We start from the raw sequence: 12,802 nt of genomic DNA on the forward strand, positions 1-12,802 counted from the left end.
GTACTGACTCACAATCTACAGCATCCAGGACTCACAATCTACAGGATCCAGGACTCACAAACTACAGCATCCAGGACTCACAAACTACAGCATCCAGGACTCACAAACTACAGCATCCAGGACTCACAAACTACAAGATCCAGGACTCACAAACTACAGCATCCAGGACTCACAGACTACAAGATCCAGGACTCACAAACTACAGCATCCAGGACTCACAAACTACAGGATCCAGGACTCACAAACTACAAGATCCAGGACTCACAAACTACAGCATCCAGGACTCATAGACTACAGGACACAGGACTCACAAAGTACAGACTCCAGGACTCAAAAACTACTCGATCCAGGACTCACAAACTACAACATCCAGGACTCACATCTTACAGGATCCAGGAGTCACAAACTACAGGATCCAGGACTCACAAACTACAACATCCAGGACTCACAAACTCCAGGCTCCAGGACTCGCAAACTACAACATCCATGACTCACAAACTCCAGGCTCCAGGACTCGCAAACTACAACATCCATGGCTCATAAACTACAACATCCAGGACTCACAAACTACAGGATCCAGGACTCACAAACTACAGGATCCAGGAATCACAAACTACAGCATCCAGGACTCACAAACAGCATCTGGGACTCACAAACAGCATCTGGGACTCACAAACTACAGCATCCAGGACTCAAACTACAGGATCCAGGACTCAGAAACTAAAGGATCCAGGACTCACAGGCAACATGTTTGACTTGTGATTCTGACAACACAACAACAAATAAACTGCAATGACATGTTTGTCTCTGTTCCTGTTGCTGCTGATATCGGCCACTAAAGGTGATGCTCAGGACAAATCAGTGGTGTACGGTAGTTACAATGGGGCCTGTGCACGTGCGCGCACACACACACACACACACACAATGTATATTTTACTGCTCTGTATTTTACACTCCATCTTTTGTATTGAGAAAGTCGAGAGGTCAGGAGAATGCCATATGATCCAGCTACTGTGTATCATGTCGTCTCATCACATAATCATCATCACATAATCATAGACTTGATGACATCGACGTAAATATTACGACGTATGCAATCATCTTTACATCTGTTTATGACTAAAATACCAAAAAAAGACAAACAATTCATTTAATGAGGTGTTTCGATAGTTTATGTGATGCTTGATAGCAATGAAATGAAAACAGTGATGATTTCCCTTTTCAAGAGGTTTATAAAGCAAATGGCACCATATTTAGTGAATTCTTGATCGGAGGGCCCCGTCTCTACAGACCCCAACATTAGGGGCCTCTAACTGTGCACGGTCTGTATTTACGGCCCTGAAAGAAATGCACATTTATCTGCAGAAGCAAGCATCACTGTCTGACTACAACCACAACAACCACAACAGCACCACACTACAGTGTAAACAGTGCAACAGTGCAGCCTCCACACACCCGAGCAGCCTTCTCCACAGCAGTCCAGATGTGGAGCAGCACAGAGGTGACCGGGTTCACCTGAGGAGGCCGGTCAGACCCGGCCTGCTCTCCCCGCTGGGATCTGAAGTAACGGCCGTAAACACGGTCGGTGTCTCCGAGTGCCAACTGCACAGGTGCCGCATGTTGGAGCCCGACATGCAGCCCGGTGTCGCTGCGCGAAATCATACTGACGGACGTTTGTTTCAACAACAACACCAGATTAGACTCCGTGTGGAGGAGACGAGCTGCTCCGTGTGTGCCTTACCTCCGGTGTTGGTGCGCTTGGTACAGCCGGCCTCCTCCGCCGGGGCTTCCAGCGGTCGTTTGCGGGAGTCCGGGTTATCCGCGTCCATGTGGGGCTGCTGCAGGCTGTGCAGGTTCGGGTTGGAGTAGATCCCGTTATGGTCCACGGCTGCTCCGCCGCCGACGCCGCCGCCGCCAGCCATCATCATCATCTTTAACCCTCGGAGCTGTGGATAAATCTGCGCTATTCCCCCCTTTACACGCACACGCACTCTCTCAACACGCACTCTCGCACACGCACACGCACTCTCACACTCCGACACAAGGCGCCTTCATCGCCACAGAGCCTGATAACGCGCAGCGCGATACGATCGACAAGTTTTGGGGGGCTGGAAACGGTCTCAAAGGGTTCAAAATGTCAAAGACCGGTATCGGGATCTCCTCTTTCCGCCGCTCGTCCCCCGCGGAGCTAAATATAAAAAAAAGCTCGATGAGGGAAATGCGCTGTTTTTTAAGGCGCTCAGCGTCGCTCCGGCAGCGTGGTGCTCATTGTTGACGCGCAAAAACGAGCCGAGCCTTGAATAACGCGGCGCCGCGGAGAGAGAGAGAGAGGCGAGCGGCCGCTAAAACAAGTGCAACAGCTCGGCGGAGACGATCTACCGGATCAGCGCGTCCTCCAGTCGCCTCCACGTCATGCTCCGTCCCTGTTAAGTCCTCAGTGTGATAAGTGCAGCTGTTGTTATTGTTGCCTTTGTAGTGCAGGAGGGGAGGAATATATAGTTCGCAGCTCCGCAGAGGACCACAGTGCCACTGACCGGCCGCCAATAAAGCAAACACCCCTCTGATACGGACGGAAGTCCCCGTTCCCCATTTCATCTACATCTTCTTCTTATCGCAATGTTTTTTCACATGTTGCTCTCTTTTAGGTTTGCTTTTACTTTATTTGTTTCCCCCGCCTCAAAGACCCGAGGTTTAAAATGTGAAGAGCGGTTTCAAAAACCGAGTTGATTTCATCCATTTAGTTTTTGATACAGTAATAAATATAAAATGGTGCACTTGTTTACAGATTAGTTGCAGTTCGTCCTAGATTCCTGTAGTTTTGCTATCCCGAGACACACGCACGTCACACACACACAGATGAACCAGAAAGGAACGAAGTCTATCTTCTTATATTTTGAAATTCATATTCATATTAAAAATAATTTTATATTTTATATATATAAAGAACACAGCACGAACACAGAAGATACATAGCAAACAGTGAGAGTGTAAGTGTGATTTATTATCTTCAAATGTACAATATCTTCTTCCGCTGCATCCAGCCTCCCTGCAGGGTTTTAGGGGCCGATGTGATGCTAGTGAACTGTTCAGGACTACTTCAGTGAGCCATCAGGACTTCCACTTGGAAACTGGTCTTTCTCAGCCCGACCATGGTCCTCCTCGGCGTCTCCTTCCTTGGCCGACTGCAGCTCAGAGCCGGCGGTGAGGGCCGACACCCGGAGGCCGAGACGCTCCAGGACCAAGTCGGCAGTGCTGGTGAGAGTGTGCTGAGGAGAAAGGGAACCAAACAAAGGCAATATCGACAGATGGTCAGATTGTAAAGAGGTCTGAGGACGTCTGTTGGATGCACTTGTCTGTGGCGAGCTGGCGTTGGATGTGTGATGCTGAAAAGGTGGAGACATTTACTTTTATACAGCAGATCATGCTGATGATTTGTCCCTAGGCTTTGAATGATGCTTCAAGAGGCAGTATGTAGGAAACCCTCCGCTTACAGGGTTTTTCTGATTGTTTACACACTAACAGCTGAGACAAAAGCATCAAAACCTTAACTTTTAGAACCTTAAACAAACCAGCAATATGTTTTCTGCGTTGAATTTGTTTATAATTCAAACACGACACACTGAAACACGCATGTTGCAGAAAGAAATCTCTTACAATCATTGTGAAAAGATTTCTGATCCAAATGCTAAACAGAGCACACAAGAGCGTGAACGCGACAGATGGACCTCAGGTAAGATCACCATGAGAACAAACATGGAGGCTGTGAGAGGAAGAATAGGAAAAAGAACGGGACCATCCAACCATCCATTGTCTGCTGATCCAGGGTCAGGTCACGGGGCAGCAGGCTTAGAAGGGCATTCCTGATCCATCTCCCCAGCAACGCTTTCTAGCTCCTTGTGGGGGACTGCGAGGCGTTCCCAGGCTATAGGGGCTCTATAATCCCTCCAGCGGTTTCTGGGTCTACCCCGGGACCACTTCCCAGTTGGACGTGCCTGGAACACCTCTAACGGGAGGCACCCAGGAGGATCCTGATCAGATGCTGGTCCGGTACAACGCCGGCATCACTGCTGCCGCCGCACCAAACCGCCTGTCCATCTCATCCATCCTTCTCTAGTGAACAAGACCCTGAGTACTCCTCACACTCCCTGGTTTTTGCTTCAGCAGCTGCAGGCCTTTTGGCTAAACGGTACCCATCAGCTGTTTCGGAAGCCAAGCCCGACCAGCCTTCTTCAGCTTGAAACCTTGAAACCTGCCTTCACCGCTGGAGTCCACCAGCAGGCTCTTCAGTCGCCGCCACAACAGGGCCTGATGACTTTCTGACCACAAATAGCAGCCGCTTCTACAATGGACATTTGAACATGGCCACCCCAGATTCCACGTGCCCAACCCCCCCCAGGGAGGTAGAGAGAGCTACTCTGGAGGGGGAGTTGAAGACCTTACGGACAGCAGCATCAGCCGGTTCATCCTCAGTACGCGTTTGGGTCTACCAGGTCTGACCCGCAAACAGGACCAGTGGAGACCTTTTCTTGTGATGTAGATGAGATTATGTACCCAAACTGGAAGCTGGATCCATAAACCGCCACCATCCGTATTTGTTTACCATTTTACTGTAATTATTGCTGTTTCTGTGAGTTAACAGTAAGGTATTGTATTGATTACTGTCCTTTTATTCTACTTTTCTTTTGTTGTTGTTGCGAAAACCTTCAACGGCGTTAGTAGATATTCTACACTGGAACAGTCTTTCACAGAAGCCTGTATGAGAAAATGACAGTATATAATAAGAAAGCAGTGTATGGTGTAAAGTACATCAGTGTTTAGTTGCTGCTTTCAAAGAGTCGTTCAGATGGTTCATGTCTGAGGTTTGGATTGTTTGATTTGACATAATAGAGAGATGTTTGACTCTAAATGATGTGTCTTATTGGACTCGTGTGTGTGTGTGTGTGCGTGTGTGTGTGTGTGTGTAGAAAACGTTTTATTAAAGAATAAGTGATGACATCTCCATTAGATATCTGTGTCTTCTCAAGCTCGGTTCTTATGTGACCACACCACCACGACAAAAGGAGCAGAGGAGACAAAATGTACAAAATCAATCCTGCTGCAATGTTTCTGGTGGCCAGTAGAGGTCAGTAAGTACTTGATGCTTCTGTCACTTCTCCATTAGAGATGATATATTTTCTCGGGAGCATGCTTTGACTTAAGCAGCTGATCCATCTATTATTGCGATCGACAGTAGGGTCAAGGGCAGAGCGGCCCCGACAGGAAGCTTGTAACATAGATCACCTGCTACACACCTGTAAGACATGCAGTCCCTTCAGTGTGAGGACGGCCATCTCTCTCAAACCGTCCCCGGTCAAGTCCAAGTAGATGATGGACAGCAAAGGGCTCTTGAAGCTCCGCCTCCACTGCAGCTGAAACTCTCCATCTCGTCCTCTCGCTGCCGGCTGGAATTTATAGCAAAGAAGTTCCTGCAGAGCGAAAAGTCAGAAGATCCTCATCATGGCTCTACTGAATACGTCGTTATCAAGGTAATGCTGCTGTAGTGGGGGGAGGGTACGATGTTATGCAATATTGGTGAAATAGGTTATACATGGTGATAAGTGCATGGAAAATCAATATGATGTATGTGTTTAAAGAAGTGCTGTGTATGTACCAAAGCCTGATGTATCTACTTCCTCACAGAGCGCCGTAGTGTCACAACCATTAAAAACACATCACGTTGCTGTTTAGCTGTTGAAGGAAATAACTCAGCCTTCCTTAAAAAGTGAAAGATGAAGAAGGGGCCGCTCTGCACCGCTCGCATACAGCAGTTACAGCTGATAAGAGGAAGTTTAGCACCCTTAATCTGGTTCCACTTCAGGTAATCGCCGTTAGCTCCGTCAGCAGGGTTGGCGTTGCTAGCACCTTTAGCCGCCAGCTCAGCCATGTTAAGAGCTGTGTGGAGGCAACAGAAATGCTCTGAATTTTAAATTTATAAAGTGTATAGAGTCCTGCAGGAATGAGCCCTGAAACCTGGAAAGGAGTCAGCGTTTTTTTTACACTTCCTGCCCCCTTGTCGTAAAGTAACGTCCAAAACTGTGTCATTGCTGCAGCTCTCTATTAGTGAAGAGGTGCTCTGACCTGCCCGTACGTTCCCAGCAGCACCTCCTTCTGCCCGTCAAAATCCAGGTCAATGACCAGAGAGCAGAGCACCGCATCCCATTGGTCGCTCTCTGAGAGACACACCGGGCGAGACAAGCCTCGCTCCTGGACATCTCTGAAAACACACACAGATAACACACCGTTGTGAACTCAACCACACAAGTAAAGTCTGAGTGCAAATGCATTACTCTACTGATGTCTTCATGAAAAACATCAGAGTCTGACCTGTAGACAACTGCCATCTCGATTGTACTGGTTACCAGAAGGTTGTAGCTTTCCATTTCCACACCTGGAAACAAAAAGACACAGGCAATCAAAATCCTTGCTTTTCACCCGAGATAAATATTCCCAGTGACAGCCGGGCATACTGCTTATCTAAAAAGAGGCAGACGGGGATAGTGAAAGTGTGAAACTAAAACGGAGCAGTGACATACTTTTCTCTTCACTGGGCTCCGCCGGACAGCAGAGAGGGAACAGCAGCACTGAAGAGATTGGACTGTCAAACTGGAACCGCCAGCTCTGCAAAACCTCTGATAAAAGAAATGATACGTCCTTAAAACACACGTGGAATAGTCTAACGGTGTGATATAGATGATCATTTAATAGGGAACCAAGACGGGAATTATACTATAGATATAGATGTATGGAAAATCCCATGAGATACATTTAAGACGAGTTTTCATACTTGAAAATCCAAAATTTAGAAGCTATTTGTGAAGAACCTGCACACAATGAATTACTAGGACCACTGACTCAGAAATCACTATTCTATTTATTTATTTATGTACTACTCTATTTACAATGGATTATTCTATTTAATATGTACTATTCTATTTACTATGTACTATTCTATTCACTATACTATTCTATTTACTATGTACTACTCTATTTACTATGGACTACTCTATTTACTATGTACTATTCTATTTAAGATGTACTACTCTATTTACTATGAACTATTCTATTTACTATGCCCTACTGTTTATTTGAAGTGGAGCCTGACGTTGCATCAGTGTTGATATTGGGTTTTTATTATAATAATAGCTGACGGTGGCGGAGGCTTTGTAGCATTTCACTACAGGTTTGTTGGCATTTCTGTCGTACTTTTGACAACGTGGGAGATGTTGTTGCTGTCAGAAATTCCTGATATCAACAACTTAAGTGAACAACAACAAGGAGGCAGAACTCAGCAACAAGCTGTGAGCGATACAAGAACGTGGAACAGATCTCTTGAATGACATCACTCTGACTCTCCCATTAATTTACTGTCACCACATTAGTTTACATGCGTCCAGTGACCCCACATGACACAGAGAAGTACTCTAATCAGCCACAATGAAGAACACATGTGTGGGTGTGTAGTGCCTTCAAGGTACATGGATATGTACACCACCATTAATAATGCAGCAGAGGAGTCTGGCCAAAGGAGCAGATTTGTGCTCAGCAACACTGGAGGGTGGAAGTGGGATCAGAGATACATCATACAGAGTTGGGTCTCCCTCACCTGGTCCTGTCTGGTTGACCAGAGCCAGTCCAACACAGCCATTCTGACAGCCGAATGCCGAGAGCCGCTGGCCACCAGCTATACTCAACACATCCAGCCACAGCACACTGCACGGGGGGGAACAACACACACAGAGGGTCATGGGTCATACATACATTTAGCTCAGACAGTATGTTGGCAAAGAGAGATCTACTAACACCTGGCACCGTACTCAAAAGCTCCTCTGTGGTGCTTCCTGCTACACTCCACCACATTTATCCATGATCACTCACTCACTCACTCACTCACAGGGGGAAGACTCGCTGGTAATAACAGGCACATGGAGCTCAGACTTACTTGCTGGGCAGAGGTTGTAGTTCGGGGAAGAGTCTCTCCACTGGCTGCTCTTCAAACTGGTGGAGGGAGGCGTTCTGTAGGGAACAGGACAGTCGGGCTGAATGCTGAATGCTGCATGATGAATAATGTCTCCTGCAGACATGTAAAACGCATTACCATCTGGTTTTTATCTCTTTTGCTTTCCCTGTAGCTTTCATCCCTTTTAATCTACGAGTCATCCCTCGACAGAACAATGAATCTTGTTGTTTTCAACTTTAAAACTTTTCAAATCTCATCCACACACACACACACACACACACACACACACACACACACACACACACACACACACACACACACACACACACACACACACACACACACACACGCACACACACGCACACACACGCACACACACGCAGCTCTGACCTCCTTGTACAGGTGAATCCTCTGGTCGTGACCGCTGAGCAGGAACACCGTCTCTCTGCCTCCGTCGTCACACAGCACTCTAACAGGGAGAACATTGACCATTCAGATACTCTGTCATGTTTTCTGTCACACGCTGTCTGCAAACAAACTGCTGACTGACAATATGATGACCATAACGACCCTAAAACCCATCCACGAGCACAAGGACAAAACAGATCTGCGTATGTAATGCTTCTGGCTGTAAACAGAGTGGAATGGCGAACCCATTTTATTTGGCTCTTTCTTTATGTGTTGCTGTGTAATCCTGAACAAACTGCTCCCTGCTGGCTTGCCGTGCAGCGGTGGTGAGTTGCCATGCCAACTGAGGTGCGAACTCGAGCTATCTTTGTGAGACTGAAAAGCCCCAAAGTGAGCAGCTACATGTCTCTGAATATTTAATGTGTGACGGTGTATCACAGCTCTGCAGCAGTAAACTTACTCTGTGTGGTACAGATGGAAGGGCGTGAACTGCAACTCCAGATTCAGGCAGCTCTCTGTTCAGAGACATCAGCGTGTGAAACATCTGCCTGAGCATACACTGTACACTTCAGGACTATGGGATGACATTACATTCCATATTTAATGCATAAATAAATGAGTGGGGACATGAATAAATAACTAAATGAGCTAATACATATCTAATTAAGGGTATGATTGACTCAGTATAGTTAATTAATAGACTGTAGTTATTTCAGAGGACTTGGATTTCCTAACGATACATGTATTTCCCAGTTCTTTTTTATTTCCAGCTAGCAGTGATGTCACAGATTCAGACCAACAAGGGTGCCAGAAAGCAAAAAGTCATCTTAGTATCTGACTACATTGGTATCGACAGTAACGAGGCCGTGGTAGCGACCTGTCAATCACCAGGTAGCCCCGCCCTAAAGCATCCCCTGCTTTATGGTCTGTTGGACTCTAAATAGACCATATTTTAAATGAACATCATGCTGTAAGACTTGAAACTAGAGATTGAGACCATACACTCACGTGGTGGCGCCCCCTGATGGCTATTAGAGCGAATGCAAATCTAAGGCACTTCAGCCTGGCTTCACTTTTCAGTAGCGGAGGCTGCCATCTGGTTGTTGCGTTGGTCTGAATCTGCGCGCATTTGAATATAAGCGATGGAAATGAAAAGAGAGGGGACATGCTGTAAGTGTGGCTTTAGGCAGTAAAAGACCCCCTAAAAAAATAAATATAAGATGTTTGAAAAACATCCTTTTGTAAATAAGAAATATATATTTATTTGATTATTAATTTACATTTATTGCCCCAATTATTGACATCAGGATTTGTTAAATATGAATATTTGTTTATTTATGTACGGTGTAAAATGGAATGCCATGCAGGACACTGCTTCACTCACGTGCAATAGACTCGAGGTTGAACTCGGAGCCAGGCTCATAGTCACAGTAGATGTTGAGGAACGGCGTGGCTTTGTCACCAGAGTCCTGCAAGAGTTTAGCCATTATCAACAAGGCTTCTATTATGCAAAAAAGCTTCAAAGTATGGACAACGCTTATAAATGATACACATGCTATGACTCCACTTCATTAAGGGAAAAGATACCTTCACGAATGTGATGCCCACCACCAGGCCTCTTTTGGGTGGAGACTTGGTGAAGGCATCAATTGACACGATCTCTGCATCGACTGGATAAAGAAGACAACATCAACAAGATGGATGGAAGGCAAAACAGTTGCAGAGCAAGTTTCCTCAGAGAGAGCATCACAGAAATCACATTACTAAAAGAAAATCTGATTAGCATACATTTTACTTCACAAACTGACTGAGCCATTGCTTGGGGGTATTAGAGTATACCACGATATTTAGAAATACATAAATCCAAACGCTGAGCTTTCTATGATGCTGTAGGCGATGTGTTGTAGTAACCATCAGAGGCCACCAGGGGGCAGTGTCTCTATAGTTTAACAGAAAGCTGAACTCCAAAAGATGGAGATTCAGTGTTTCCATCTTTGTTGACTTAAAGAGCTAATAGTTTATAGTGTTTTGTTACAGAGTCCCTTTCCTTTTACTCCAGCGTCCGCAGACTCAATGAGGTCTGCTGCAGCATGTTGATGGGTTACATCCATCCAGTTTTATAAATGTTTCATATTTTACTTTCTGATGGCTTTCCTTAAGTTGGATGCAGCATTTTGATCAGGTTACGGTGACAGGGATGGAGACAAGAGGTGGCCAGGCAAGAGTCTGGCCTCCGCACCAAACGCTGCTTTTGGCTGAGGGTCGCAGCACAATAATCGCAAATTCAAACAAGATCGCCAACATTCAACGCTGACTTGGACTCTTTTCTCACACATTTATGCTAGCATAGTTACATCACGTTCAGTGAATGAGAGTCGGCGGCCAAATGCTAACATGCAAAGTAATATAAACACATAACCTTGTTAGTTCTTTCTAATAATGTTAAGAATACAACTTTTGTACGTTTGTTTTGTCTTGTGTGTAATTATCTTGAGGGTTTCATAAAACAGTATGTTATGAGTCCTTTTGGTTTATTTGGTTTATCAGCAAATGATCAGAGTTAGTAAAGCAACTTCAGCGATTTGCCACGGTGAAAAAAGATAACGATACATCAGTTACTGTGCCACCCCATAAAGGTTCTCTGGCTCCGCCACTGTACGGCGAGCTCCGTGACACGTGTGTCCCGGCGCCACAGAGCTCGCCGTAGTGCGTCCAGCACCACAGAACATTCGTGTCCAGCTGTGTCGCCGGGCGTCGTGGGGCTCGGTGAAATGTCAGGTGAAAAAACAGATGCTGCCCAAGTTGGTTTAATGTCAGTGGCAGAAAATCCATTTTCACTGAGACTTCATACAAGTTTACTTCCCCAATAAGTGCATCTGGAAGAGGCTTCATCTGTACCAGCAAAGGTCAGGCCTACGTTTAATTCATGAGGAGGACATTAAATTTACAGGACGCATAAATTGGCTACTCGTGAATCGGTTAACCGCACATTCACTTTTCATCACGTGGAATATTTTCACTTGGACATGTCACCGTTTAGAACTAGAGCGGAGGAGAGCAGCCGTCACCACTCAGCACATCTGGAAAAAGACACTTGGCAGAGGAAGAGGCCCCAAAGGCTCCATGTGGACCAAGAACACGGGGTCTGATGACGTCTGTCTTTATACAATCATTTTATATGATGTCAAACAGCTGTATTATGCTTCATTAACTATATGTAAGCAGCCAATGGCTTTAATCCTCATGACACTTATTTGTGTGAATGCTGGATGTTCTTCTACACGCAAACAAACACGATTTATTATTATTATTATTATTGAAACGTCATTCAAACATTGAAGCGTTTAGCTCAGTTAGTGCCATTATTGTAGCTCAGCTTTCCAACCAACCGTAGCTTATTATTAATCTTTTATACACTGTTGGTATTCACTTTTCAGGGACATCCATACGAATTCCCACTTTCTAAAAACTAGTTCTACTTTACTGTCTTGTGCCTTTAAAGCAGCAATTCAGCATCCACACCACCATTCCTGTAGATATTGCTTTTCTAGATATAATTCACGATTGTATTTATTGTTGTTCATAGAATAACTAATTCATTAATTCACATTATTATGACTTTTCCCTCCTTTTGTATGGACTTGGGACTGTGGAGGAGGAAGTATTCAGACCCGTTACTTAAGTACAACTAAAAATACTTAATTGAAAGTACATTTCGTCCTGAACTGAACACGTGACTTGCACTGCTATGTAAGCAGCATGTACATGTCACGGTTGGGCTGATGAGCAGCTCATTTGAACCTTTTATGGGCCGCCGGTGAGGAGTGCACTACTTCCGGTCTGTACCTGGGATGTAGGTGAACTGGACCTCTTTGGCCACAGGGCGGATCTTGAGCTGCAGCTCCTGGTATCTGAAACACACCACCTTCCCTTTGAGCGTCGCCGCCAGCAGCTCCTGCTCCCCGGCCTGACACAGCCCGTAAACGTTGCTCTGCGACGGGAAGCGGCTGAAGCTGTCCTCGGCGAAAGGATACGACTCCCGGAGCATCCTGCCGCACTAATGTGACGAGAGAAGGCCAGAATGACGGCTGTTCATGGTTCTTTAGTGGCTGCTCTCTTCTCTGAGCAGTTTGAAGCAAAACATCCGGGGTATGAGGAGCTGCGTTCAGGATCATTGTATATTTGGCCATTAGTGCCCATTCACGATCCAGCGAAGAGAAAAATAAAGAAATAAAGAGAAAAAAGTCCCTGATAAAGGTCCAAATAGGTTAATACATCTCATGAATCATCAAGATTTAGGTTAGAAATTTAACTGTTCATTTCTGAATAATTTGTTTAGTTTTTGCTAGTGGATGTCTTATTTCTGTCACTAAAACGTCACTGATTTATACTAAACAG

The 12,802-nt window shown here is 45.5% G+C and overlaps 2 protein-coding genes across 2 annotated transcripts in view; both read right to left on the reverse strand.

Moving 5' to 3' along the window:
* nova1 (NOVA alternative splicing regulator 1) overlaps window positions 1-1,946 on the reverse strand; it is a 28,974-nt gene extending 27,028 nt beyond the window's left edge. The window contains exon 1 of the mRNA XM_084029640.1: window positions 1,742-1,946. Coding sequence (XP_083885766.1) covers window positions 1,742-1,931 — 190 coding nt within the window. The 5' untranslated portion in view covers window positions 1,932-1,946. The remainder of the gene's footprint in view (window positions 1-1,741) is intronic.
* Window positions 1,947-2,971: 1,025 nt separating this feature from the next.
* kptn (kaptin (actin binding protein)) lies at window positions 2,972-12,532 on the reverse strand. Its single transcript, XM_084029455.1, has 12 exons — window positions 12,251-12,532; window positions 9,992-10,074; window positions 9,789-9,873; window positions 8,865-8,919; window positions 8,387-8,465; window positions 7,979-8,052; window positions 7,643-7,749; window positions 6,573-6,668; window positions 6,364-6,427; window positions 6,118-6,253; window positions 5,292-5,465; window positions 2,972-3,266 (listed from the first exon to the last, which is right to left on the reverse strand). The coding sequence occupies exons 1-12, from the start codon at window positions 12,450-12,452 to the stop codon at window positions 3,093-3,095; spliced, it is 1,329 nt and encodes a 442-aa protein (XP_083885581.1). The 5' UTR covers window positions 12,453-12,532; the 3' UTR covers window positions 2,972-3,092.
* Between the last annotated feature and the right edge of the window lie 270 nt (window positions 12,533-12,802).

This window comes from Eutrigla gurnardus, assembly GCF_963514095.1.
Source record: "Eutrigla gurnardus genome assembly, chromosome: 15".
Classification (NCBI taxonomy): Eukaryota; Metazoa; Chordata; class Actinopteri; order Perciformes; family Triglidae; genus Eutrigla; species Eutrigla gurnardus.